Source organism: Ipomoea triloba, chromosome 3 (assembly GCF_003576645.1).
Source record: "Ipomoea triloba cultivar NCNSP0323 chromosome 3, ASM357664v1".
Taxonomy (NCBI): domain Eukaryota; kingdom Viridiplantae; phylum Streptophyta; class Magnoliopsida; order Solanales; family Convolvulaceae; genus Ipomoea; species Ipomoea triloba.
The window spans coordinates 23536263-23549385 of NC_044918.1; the positions used below are offsets into that span (position 1 = coordinate 23536263).

The 13123-nt window shown below is 39.2% G+C and overlaps 2 protein-coding genes across 3 annotated transcripts; one reads left to right on the forward strand and one right to left on the reverse strand.

Moving 5' to 3' along the window:
* The first annotated feature begins 1693 nt into the window (after positions 1 to 1693).
* LOC116013094 lies at positions 1694 to 2086 on the forward strand. Its single transcript, XM_031252753.1, has one exon. The coding sequence runs from the start codon at positions 1694 to 1696 to the stop codon at positions 2084 to 2086; it is 393 nt and encodes a 130-aa protein (XP_031108613.1).
* Positions 2087 to 2624: 538 nt separating this feature from the next.
* Positions 2625 to 7851, reverse strand: LOC116011931 (putative pentatricopeptide repeat-containing protein At5g37570). 2 transcript variants are annotated; one of them, XM_031251365.1, is made up of 5 exons: positions 5802 to 7851; positions 5166 to 5271; positions 4199 to 4290; positions 3520 to 3612; positions 2625 to 3443 (listed from the first exon to the last, which is right to left on the reverse strand). In XM_031251365.1, the coding sequence occupies exon 1, from the start codon at positions 7745 to 7747 to the stop codon at positions 6101 to 6103; it is 1647 nt and encodes a 548-aa protein (XP_031107225.1). In that variant the 5' UTR covers positions 7748 to 7851; the 3' UTR covers positions 2625 to 3443; positions 3520 to 3612; positions 4199 to 4290; positions 5166 to 5271; positions 5802 to 6100. The 2 variants fall into 2 exon arrangements, with proteins under 2 accessions (XP_031107225.1, XP_031107224.1); XM_031251364.1 differs by having other exon boundaries at positions 2625 to 3612.
* Positions 7852 to 13123: the final 5272 nt, after the last annotated feature.

The following is a 13123-nucleotide window of genomic DNA, read 5'->3' on the forward strand; positions in this document are numbered from 1 at the left end:
GTTATTTGAACACAAAGGGTTGGCCAGACTATGTGTCATTTAGTCAATTGTTACGTCTTCTAACCTGTAAGTGTACCTAACAATTTAACAAACAATATTAACAATTTTACCTAATTGTTCAATTATCAATGATAAGGGACTAAATTGACCAATTTTATAATATAAAAACTAAATTGAAAATTTCACATTAGTATAGAGACTAATGACATTAAATTTTAAAAAATGAAAATAAAAAATATAGCTTATGATTGGATGAATGAACTTAGATACAATTATATATGCTGCCTTGGTGTATTCAGAAATGAGTTGTATAAAACTATATTTATTTATTTATTGATACATTAGGTTATCCTAATTAAGCCCCCAGGTGGATCGTCCCACACTTGATTAATAATAATAATAATAATAATAATAATAATAATAATAAGCCCCATGTCTTGTAGTTGATTCGTTATCTGATTCAAATGTCATAAATGGGGGCGGTCTTGGATTAGATTTTTTGTGTGCACATGAAGACTAAAATTTGACCGATGGATTGATTGCACGACTCATGATTTACATCCGCAATAGCTCTAAGTGGGGGGGTCCTATGGACTTAGGATTAGCCTGGAAAAGGATCACGTAAGTTTTTTAAAATAATAATAGTAAAAATAATTCGTGGGACAATTACACTTTTCGTCTCTAAGTTATAAGGTAATTATAGCATTCGTCCCTGAGTGCTGGTCGTTCTAACTTTTCGTCCCTGAGTTATCATTGGTGTTGCAATTTTTGTCCTTTCGTGCTCAATTTATCTCTCTAAGTTATACTAAAATTGCAAATTTCGTCCCTGATATTTTATTAGTAAAGGGACGAAAAGTGCAATATCAATGATAACTTAGGGACAAAAAGTGAGTATGACCAACACTTAGGAACAAATTTTAAAATTATCTTATAACTTATGGACGAAAAGTACAATTTTTCCTAATAATAATAATACATCCTTTGATGGGAAAAATTATGTATGCCCATGGTTTGGTTCTAGTTTCGGAATTGACTGAACCGGAACCGGAATCGGAATCGAAGGTTCTGGTTCGAACCGATTTTTTTTTAAATTTTTTTGTAAATTCTATTTTGTATTTTTAAAATTGTCTAAATTCAACAATTAAATTTTATTTTAGAAATTTTCAATTATAAAATGTTTTTTAAAATAGTTATATGAAATATTTTTAAAATTCAAAGTTAAAAAATAAAAAATAAAAAATAAAAAAACTTTGAAATGTTATTTAAAATTTATACTTTAATCAAATAGTAATAGTTAAACTTTAATCAAATAATAAATAATTAAATATTTTTACTTTTTCTAGTTTAGAACCGGAACCGCGTCCGTATGATTTCATCCGATTCCAACAATTCACGGTTCGTTGGTCATCCCTCTCACTTGAAATTTGTCAAAGTTGGTGTTGCAGTTGAAGCCGTTGGGACAACTGTACAGCGATTGAGATACTCCCAACCCTAGAAAGCGTCAAACCAGAAAGGAATACTTAGTATACCGCTGCGCTGTCCATCCTCAAAATACCTTTCTTTCATCCTCAAAAAGCCCCCAAATTCTCAAAACTTGTCTTAGGGTTTGATAATTTCACAGGATTTTTACGGTTTTTCAGTACAATAATTTTGGGAATCGACGGCAAAGGGCGAGCTCCGCTTCAAGCTCGCCATGATTTCTTCAGCGAAACCTCCGTTTTCCCTCCTCGTGTTCGCCCTTCTCATCGCCGTTTTCTGTTTGTCCACATCCGTCTTGGCAGAGTCGAGCAACAACCCGCTCCGATTGCCGTCGGATCAGGACGATGGTGACGTCTGCGCCATGCTGGATCCCCCGGCTTCCTGCCCAATCAAGTGTTTCCGGCCCGACCCGGTCTGCGGCGTCGATGGCGTGACCTACTGGTGCGGTTGTGCCGATGCGCATTGCAACGGCGTGCAGGTGGACAAGTTAGGGTTTTGCGATGTGGGGAATGGTGGATCGGGTCCCGTGTCGGGTCAAGCTCTGTTGCTGGTTCACATTATTTGGCTCATTTTACTTGGGATTTTCGTGCTATTTGGGTACCTCTGATTCATTCTTTGGCTTCTCGGATTTATTGATTTTCCACTGTGTTTCACATGAGAGGTTAGACTTACAGCTTTAATTCATATATGTATATGTCTCTTCTTCTATTCATTGTAATTTACACCTTCAGACTCCGATATTGTTCAATGACCTTCTACGTTCAAGAAGATCATTATACATAATTCAATATTTCTACTGTAATGAGAGGGCAGTGCCCACACCAGATCTAACAAGTCAAAGGCTCTTTCTTTTAATGTGATTTGTAAAACCAAAATCTATCTTTATGCAGAAAGATATTTCATTCTATCATCAGGATTTCCATTGAATTCTATCTGGGCTACAAACCCAAACCTAGAATAATAAATATTAACAAAGTAAAAGACAAAATGTTTTTTCTTCCTTTGGGGGAGTTTGTGTAACTAATAGCAGTAATGGAGTTCTTGCCATCAGGCACTCCTAAAGGTCAGTTTATGTATGCTTTCACATGGGAATTAAACATTTAGTGGTTTGAAAAGTGCTTGAGTGCATTTATGAAGGAAGGGGATATGAATATAGATATATTATTGAATCCTCTCAAGAGTTTGTTGAGATCTTCACAAGGGATTTTAGATTAGAATGGAATTCTTGTTGTCTAACAAAGTGGAAAACTGGAGGATTTTCTGTTTTCAAGTGTGTGCCTGCAGTTAACATAGCAGCTGCTGCTTGGAGTTGCATGAACTCTATGTTCCATTTTATGGACTACTATGTTCTTCCATTGCAACCTGTTGTCCCTCTGGACCAAGATATGGCTGGAACATGGGCAACAGAATTGAATACTGGGACTTTGTGTTAGCTATTCTGTGGACATCAGTATTTTCATTGTAGTCTTCAGTGCTTAAGGCAGCACATATATTCTTCTTTAATTTGCATATGGATAACAAGTTAAATAACTTGTGTAATGTAGCAAAGTGGTTATGTTACTCTTACACAAGGTCCACCAAAGTTCTCAAACCCCAATCATGACGAGGAATTTGCAACCAAGAAATCAACAACTCTATTTTGTTTCTTAAAGACGTGCATTATCCGAACACCCCAATCCCGAGCCTTTAGCACCTTACACAAGGTGGGCGTCATGAGCATTTTGTTCATTAGCTAACCACTTGGCCACTTGACTAGAGTCACATCCAACAATGGCATTATGAAAACCCAAACCCCAAGAGGTGAAGAGGTACATATCCTTCAAGAATCAAGACTACCCAAAGCTCTGCGTCTTCAGTGCTGCAGGCCCCAATATTTAACCTTGTACAATTTTGTGACTTCTGAAGCAAGGATTTGAACCATTTTTCTACTCGTCTGCAGTATTTAATGTTGGCTTGCCTTTCTCCTGTAGAGCACATATATACAATATTGAATGTGTGCTGTACAAAAAGAAGCACCAATAGATGAGTAGAGAAAGTTACAATTGCTTAATATTTTAAATGTGATGTAGCTTTATGAATGCTGTCCTAGAGAATACAATTGTTCATATCAGCAAATATCCTTCTTAATTGCCCCTGCAAAGGTAACAAGAAATAAATCAGAAAAGCAAGAAGACCTTTGTTAAAGTTAAATGGAGAATTCACTTCCCATTGTGTAAGCTTTATTATCACAAAGATATCCAAGAACTGACTTAAACTCACTTCTACCAGCAATTTATAGCAGACTATAAACTAAGCTTGTTAGAGAACAACACACAAAACAGTTCCTTTTCCCCCCCATCATGGTCAGTGTAGTTTTGTCCTTGCTCAAAATTATGCCTGAATATTTATCAGGTCATTTTGGAGACTAATGTGGCATTATTTCACACTTCTGTGTTTATTCTTAGTTTATTACTCCATAATAATATTTTTCAAACTGCATACTAAAATCACAATCCCTCTCATAATACAAAACTTAATTTCTACTAAAAGAAAATTTCAGGTGTGAATAGTTGGGGAAAATGAATGTGATTCCAGTGCTTATCAAGGACATGTAGTACTGTATATATTTTCTAAAAAAGTACACATTACTTACACCCATAGAGTCTACTTCCACAGATGCTCAAGGAGCTGAAATCCAAATTACTCAAAATGAACAAACATAAAGAAATGGTTAATTTACCTTCTGATTCTATAACTTGAGCCATTTATTACGTTATATATTTCTGTTTGCATCTCCATTGCTGCCCACCCCAACCGGAGGCGATATATCTCCTGAAGGAGAAAATTTAAGCAATGACAAATAATGAAAGCAATGAAAGGCATAACATTATATCATTCATAAAGTCACACTTATTTCACAGTGCAGACACTTCAAACCCCAATCCTTGGCAGATTGATGGCCATCTACAAGAAACTGCAAGTTCATAGCAGTCAACTGCAAACATTTAGAGTAATGAGAATTTGACAACCTAAAATCATTTCTTGACAGGCATTCTATGTTTTACAACAATCATTGTTCACCCTGCACATTACGATGGTGCAAAAACATATTGACAGCTATCATCCAACGTTAAGTCAAAGTTACTAAAAGAACCGTAAGCCCATATAACTTTATTACAACAATTTCTTGATAAACCCGACATGTTTAGGAAAATCCTACACTGTCATACATAATAATGTTGTGCAAATATTTGTGTTTGATGAAGTTGTACTCTCCCTCCTTTATATCACTAGTAAAGCAAATGGTATAACTTCACCAAACATATTGCACCGTTCGTATTGCACTATAGAATTTTCTCTTTTTTTAAAAAAATAAACGGAATATGACGTCGATACATTAAGTAGTGTAAATAGTTGTTACAGCAGTACGTCACCAACACTCTGCCGATTATAAGATCATTGAAGTACCAAGATTATAGTTGATAGACAGACTACTTGCAACCTAGTTAAAATACCAATCCCTTAAAATACACAGTTTCTGTAATTTTTTAACTGACACCACAGCTCTACTCAATAAATGCCTAGCTGTTTTGTGTTCAAAAGTCTCAAATCAAAAAGGTAATATAACTAGCTTCACATTTAATATACTTTTAAAAAAAATGGATTTACTATCAGATAGGGAGTTAAAGAAATGGTACTATAAATACCTGACAACTCTTGTATTATTTAGAATTCAGGTCAGCAGTCTCCTTCCACATAAAGCAAAATATAGAAGTGTATTCTCTTTTGTTCTTCCATATATTCTGAAGGCATCTGAAAAAATTTGATTTCCATGATTGTAAAATTTATATAGAGCTTTTATACAGTGAAGCATGTAAGTTACACATTTTGAATAGAATAGTCTGCAAAACAAATTTCAATATTTTTCTCTTCATATATTTTTCTTGCTCTTAATCTTCTATGCTCTCCTCAAAGGTGCGCTGGCCACTCTGTTGGGGCAGTAAGGCATGGGGTATGACTCTTTCAGGGCACCACACTGTGGCAGTGAGGTGAATGGGGAACTTTTTTTCAGCTTATTCTGGAACAGCTTTCAAACCCGTTAATCACTCAAAACTATGAGTTATAGAAGACTATTTGTGTGCAAAGAGAGTTAGGGGTAGTTAAAACCTCACTGCTTTAGAATTACTCAACTCAGCCAAGCATTAACCCAAACTAAGCAGCAACCAGCTATTTGTATTCTATTTCTCAAATATATTCTTAGTTTAAAACTTGTTTGATTTAAATTTAAAAATAAAAAGAAAAAATAAAAAACCACCATGTCGACAGGGTGCATGACCAATTACCTTAACGTGCAGCATCTTGAATGGAAGTAGCATGGTAGCCAATATTGCAATTGTCATCACTACGGAAACACAGTGGTTACTGATTACCATGCCATCGTGTTTCTTCTCTTATAAAATTTCGCCAAAATGAAGTACCCCATTGAGAAGGTCATTTGCTTTCCACATTTTGTAAAACAATTTCATTGCTCACAATCTATAAACTAAAACTTCCTGTTCCTAGCAATGACTTGAATAGAATACTGTACCAAGCCCATTCTAGAAATAGCAACAGAGGTTATAGGGCCAATCCATGTCTATAACTATACCCAACTGCGACCAGGTATCTTCCGAATACCCCTCTCACACATTTTATCCCTCAAATATGAAACATCTAACCACCTATCTGCTGCAGCATATATGTCTGACAAGAGCACATAATTTCCCGCATTGAGAGGCTCAAGTTCAAAAAGCTTGCGCGCTATCTCCTCACCTAATTCAATATCAGAATGTAGCTTGCAAGCCCCAAGAAGTGCACCCCAAGCGCCAGCATAGGTCTCTATGGGCATTGCTCTAATTAGGTTATAAGCAGCTTTGAGCTTTCCTGACCGTCCAAGAAGGTCAACCATGCATGCATAATGGTCAGGAGAAGGCTTTAGAGAGTACTCCTTAATCATAGAGTCAAAAAAACGAAAACCCTCTTCAACAAGTCCTCCACGGCTACATGCTGTCAAAATCACAGTGAAGGCTACACCATCAGGAACTAACCCTTCACCTAGCATCCTATCGAACAGCCCAACAGCCTCTTCACCACGGCCATGAACAGAAAGTGCTTGCATCAATGAACAATACAAAATTACATCACGCTTAGGTATCTCCTCAAACAAAGTCATTGCTCTGTCCATATTTCCACATTTTGCATTCATATCTACAAGAGCAGCAGCAACATGAGGTTGGTGGAGATCAAATGAGCTTTGCTTAATGTAAGAATCCACCCGTCTGGCCAGATCCAAACATCCTATTTGGGAGCAAGCAGACATCAAACTGACCATAACAAATTCATCTGGTCTACAATGTAAAGACATCATTTCAAAGAACAATTTCACAGCCTCATCAGGTTGTCCATTCTGAGCATACCCCGATATCATAGCAGACCAGGAAACTATATCCCTTTCGGAAGACTGATCAAACAAAAACCTTGCAGACACCATGTCACCAACCTTTGCAAATCCATCAATCATAGTCGTAAAAGAAACCACATTCCTTTCTGGCATTCCATCAAACAGTCTCTTGGCAGTATTCAGATCCCCAAACTTCACAAATGCACTAATCATCACATTCCATGAAACAAGATTTTTCTTGGGCATTTCATTAAACAGTTTCTGAGCTTCCAAAAAGTCACCAATATTCACATACCCAACAATAATAGCAGTCCAAGATACTTCATTTCTCACAGGCATTTCATCAAACAACCTACGCGCACACTCAATTTCTTTACACTTGCCGTAAAAATCAATCAATGTCGAACCAACAAACACATTATTATCGGTCCCATACCTGACTACCAACCCATGAACGGCCTGCCCATCTCTCAAAGCCAGCACATTGGAACATGCCTTGATAAGCGAAGTTAATGTATATCCATCCGGAACCACGTCTAAACATTTTTTCATTTGGTTGAAAAGTGACAAGGACTGGGCAAGAGATGAATGTTCAGAGTGCCCTTTGATGAGCGAGTTCCAGAGGTAGATGTTGGGCTGAAGAACGCGCTCAAAGACTGTGGTGGCATAGGCGACGCTGGAGGAGAAGGAGTTGCAGTGAGAGATGAACTGAGTTATAATGATGTGGTCTTGTTCGAAGCCTTTGCAGATTATATGGGTGTGGACTTGTTTGAGGTTCCGGATGCTTGTGCAGGCCCTAAGCAGATTGAGGATCGGTGAAGAGGCGGCGCAGATGGCAGGGACGGACATCGACGAGGACGACAGCGGCTGTTGGACAAACTATTAGTCAAAGGCCGCAGAATAAACCCATCTATATGACTATCAATTTCCATTCCATTCCAAGAAGCTATAAATCAGACGTTGTAGTTGTCAAAGTGATTATACACAAGAGAAAGATTATAGGGCTATACTTACCGACTTCCTAAATTTTACTGTTTGCCATCTCCTACTCAAAACACTTTTGGTTCAAGAAATGAATTTTGAGAGAATAAGAATTTTATTCCATAGGAAATGAAATATTCATGGTGAAATATTCATGGTGACAGGATAATTGGACAAGGTAGAGACGTCGCTTAAGAAGAGGTAACGATTCTTAGGGTCCGCATCATCAAAGAAGCTTTACGAAGGAGCGCACAACAATGATTGAAGAGCCGAACACTTATGGAGAGAGCCGTTGCACTTATTAGGAGGCCGTTGGTGTCCATTATTGTAGTCATTACTATTCTTTAGTATAAAAGCCGAGTCCATTAGAAAGTAGAGGGACTCTATGGTTTTCCTACACACAAATTCTTGTACTGAAACTGTTATATTCACTTATGAAATATACTGTGGTAACATTTTTACCGTCATTAGTGCTTTTATTGAGAGCCGTGATCAAATCTCAGGCAAAATTTCACAAATTAGCTTGTCACTAGCAATAGCACGACCAGAACTAGCATCTCCCATAGTTCCCGTTACTTGAACTGCAACGGCAATCATGGCCGCGAAGGGGATCTTCGTAGCCAGCTCAACAACAATCGTGGATGGAGGCCGCGTTCCCGTCCAGGCCGTGGACTTCCAAGAAATGCCCAGGTCATTCAACAGGCGGCGACAGCGGCGGCGTTGGCTCAACTAGTTGCAGGGATGCAAGGCCAAGCTCCCACACTGCCCCCTCAAGAAGTAGAGGTGGAGTCCCCATGGAGAGAGAAAACACAGGGTCGAGGCCACAATTCAAGCCTCGGCCACTTGTGCGTTCGCCTTCTCAAGTGCGTCTGCCTCCTCAAGTGTATCCATCTCCTCCATGCGTACGCTTCCTCAAATGCGTTCGCCCCCATGCGTCGCCTCCACAAGCGTGTCCGCCTCCATGAGTCTGCCGCCACAAGTCTGTCCGCCTCCATGCATCTGCGCGTCTGCCTCCATGCGTCCACCTCCATAAGCATGTTCGCCTTCATACGTCCGCCGCCACAAGTTCGTCCGCCTCCATGCGTCCACGCATCCCCCTCCATAAGCGTGTTTGCCTCTGATGGTTTTATTGGGACCGGATCCACCATAAACCGGGCAAAAAGAATACATACTAGGGGTTCTGAGCCCAAAGCCAAAACTACAGGCTAATGAACAACTATGCTAGAAACATGAATTGAAGGTAGGAACTATGAACCACTAGGCTATAGTGCTTATTGTGTTCAGGTCATCTCCTGATGAGAAGCTAGGCGCCTTATTTATAGTAGTATTTCCCTCCTATGGGCCGTCCACGTGTACGCTTTCAGATCCCGCTTTGGCTCCTTGCGCCACGTGGTTCACGTCCTCCCCTGCACCATCACCCTGCACGCGCACACACACACCGGACCCCCCTTCCATCGCACCACGCCACATGGGGGTGCCAAGGGGCGCCTAGTCGCAGCATGGCCGCGCAGCAGCCAGCGCGCTGGCCACGCCTCGGTCGTGCGTGGCCGGCGCCCCGGCCAGTGTTATCGCCGGCGGTCGACTGCCCACCCGGCGGCACCCCCTCCGATCCTGTCCCTCAGCCCGTCTCTACTATACTCCCGACCCAACAACGCGAGCCCAATATGTCTTATGTTGGAAATAATTCTCGAAAACTCAAGAAAATGGAGAAAATAGAAAATCCACAGAAAATAAATAACCAGAAAAATTAACCTACAAAAGGTTAGAATACACCTGGAAGAGCACGGGGACGAAGGTGGACGATGATCTTTGGGGTAGGTTGTAAGAACAAGTCGTGTTGCCACTCTCCTTAAAACCTTATTTACCTCCTCCCGGGATGCTGGAGCGTTGCGGTCTAGGTTTCCCAGGATAAAACGTACTACAGCTCCTGCGTTTGAGCACACAAACATAGAGCCCGACGAACGAGAACGTGGGATGAACACATGTGGCTAGAAGGAAGGATGAGCAGAGTTTCGAGGTAGAAAAACTAAGTATTTTCATTGGCTTGCATGTCCTATATTTTGTGTGTAAGTCTGATGCTCAACCTAGAAGAATATATAAGAGATGAAGGACTAATGGCATTTAACATGGCATTCATTTCTGGTATCGTAACCTCCTCCCACTAACAAGAATTAAATCTGTTTAACCACCCACTAACAAGAAACTTAATTCTAGATGTTAACTCTCCATTTAAGCACCCACTAATTAATAAAAATTAATTACATTAACAAGAAACTTAATTCTAGATGTTAACTCTCCATTTAAGCACCCACTAATTAATAAGAATTAATTGCGAGGCTCAATTTGGGATTTGATTTACACCCCCCTGCACGCGAGAGAGAGCATCTATGCTATACAAGTTAACAAGTCATAAAAGACCCTTGTATATATAGTGTGTCAAATCTACTTTCCCAACCAATGTGGGACAAAAGGCTTACTTAAAGCTTTTTTCCACACAAATTCCATCTCAAATGGGTCTATTTTGAGAATCAATTTCTCATTCACCCATTATCCATTTTGAGCGTATGATATATCGATATCTTCGTCTAACTACGAAGAACCCGAATCCACTTTGACCCGAACCAAATCGGAAGTGGACCCCACATATATTTATACCACAAAATGGCCACTTAAAATGTCATTTATGTCATTTTTTTCAACAATCCCCCACATGAATGAAACTTGTTTTCGGGGTATTTTGAAAAACGGAAATAACTGTGTTCAACGGTTGATTCCTGCATAGCAAAGGTAGGTGTAACCCTTTGAACCTTGCCTTGTGATATTTACATACTCTACTAGCTGTACGGTAGAACGCGATGTCTTTGAACAGACTGCCGTTTGTGTAGACATTGACAAATCTCACACAGGAACCGTCCAACCATGCATTGTTCTCATGAATGTGCCCATTTTGGTCGTGGGACACCATTCCTGGTTCTACAAGAGTTTCTAAAGAATTGAGCCCAGTTCAATTCTCCTTTAAAGCGACGCACACTTCTCTCTCACATAGGTGATTCTTTCTCGAGTTTCTATCAACTCAACATATGTCCATTGGCAATTTGGCATTGCATACTCAGCATATGTCAAATGACAATCGAATCATTAAAGCACTAATGTGCTAGCCTCGATCGGGAGTCACTGAACCTAGGTGCCAACTAGGTTGGGTATCCACTATGGAATTTTTATACCAAGGGCATTAGACCCATTCCTCGTATAAATTTCTCAACAACAATTTATAACCCTCAGGTTAGCAGCTGCTAAGTTATCCTTTGACCTTATAGTCAACAGAGACAACACCAGTTGCGAGAAATTGTTTAATGGTATTATATCCTAGACTTACCATACAACTCTATACTCTACCAATTTTGGCTTGACTATCGCAAAGCAACAACATTGGAGGTGTGAGTTTTTCCAACTCAGGAATATTCTCAACAAGAATGGCATAGCCATTCAACCTCTCACGACACATGTGTCTAAGGCTTTCAACATAGATTCCAACGCGGATCTAGGTATCACGAGAATTTCCACTTGACTGACTACTTAGGCTCACATCAACCATGTAGCCACTCATGGACTTATCGTCATTTTAGATATCTGGTTAACATGTTATACATCTCAAGTATGGTTGGATATCACACGAAGTGCAGTCCAAAATCATAAGTATACCATAGGTATCTCATAATTTTTCACTATTGCCTTCTAGTGCATAGCACTAGGGTCACTCGTGTAACTACAGAGTTTATAAACCGCAAGGCAATATTTGGCCAAACACAACACATTAGATACAATTAAACTTACCAATAATCTGAGTGTATTCTACTCGAGAGATACAATCTCTAAGATTTTTGGATAGTTTTACGTTAGTATCTAACGTTGTCTAAGCCACTTGATTATCATCCTTTTGCAAGGAATTAATCAACACTATGAGATTGGCTTCACACGAGACCATCAGGTCTTCTCACGATTTTAATCCCGAGGATTTAAATCTGCCAACTCACATCTTTCATGTCAAATTTCTAATTTAACATGATCCTGGTAGACTTGATCATACAATCATTTACTACCCACGATGAGTTTATCGTGTATAAACATATAGTAACATCACCATCTATTGTACACCATACATGGACACTTTGTCACTTTGTTTATACTAAACTCGTTGGTTTATCATTGTATGATCAAATATCACATGCCAATATTTCAGGCTTACTGTTTTACCATACAAGGATTTTACCAATCTACACACTTTCTTTCATAACATGGAACCAACAGAACCCTTAGGTGGTTCATTGACTATAAAGATAGTGGTTTTCCACATCCATTTGATGCACTTCCGAATCCCACACAGTGGTTACAGCAAGTATCATCCTCATGGATTTTATTCTCATTATGAGAGAATACACATTGAAGTAACCAAGGCACTCGCAAGTAATCTTCAATTACAGGCCTGGCTTGTACTTCAATTAGATTAACCGGTTTTATCTTCTAACTAATGATCCTTTAAGATCCAAAGGTTTTGCAACCCGGAGGAAGAACAACCAGTTCCAAAGTATGATTCTCTAAAGTAGAATCTACTTCACTTTGTAGCCTCTTTATGGTATAAACCATTTTGCAACCTTCGAAAACAACCAGCCATTAACAGAAGATTAATTCTCAAAATTAATATTGGACTTAACCTGAAGTTAATTCCGTAATGTTTAGAATTAATCCCTGAATAGTCTGGCCGGTCACAAGAGGTGACTTTGTCCATTCACGAGAGGTAAACTTATTTTACTTCTCACGAACATCCGTAGAAAACACAATTTCTACATCCACTCAAGGCTTTGTTTTCTAGCAAGCCGTGTCAGAAAACCTGATCCATTTTCTAGTAAACAAGTTAGACCATTAATAACGCATTCTAACAAGTCCGTTAGAAAATTCGGGCCATAGGATTTTCCAATCCTAACCAAACCCAGTTCATTTCCTAGTTAACAAGTTAGAATATGCTCACCACATTCTAATATGTATGTCAGAAAATCTAGATTACAGGATTTTTCAATCCTTACTCACTTGCTACGTCTAGCTTTGAGCTCGAGTGTTAGGTCCCTCAATAGGCCTTCACAGAGAAACATCTTCAGAGAACGATGGATTTGTGATTTATCATGTGCTTAAGTACGTCCGTCCAAGACATGGACTTTGAGTACTAAGAACAAAACCACATTTGGCAAG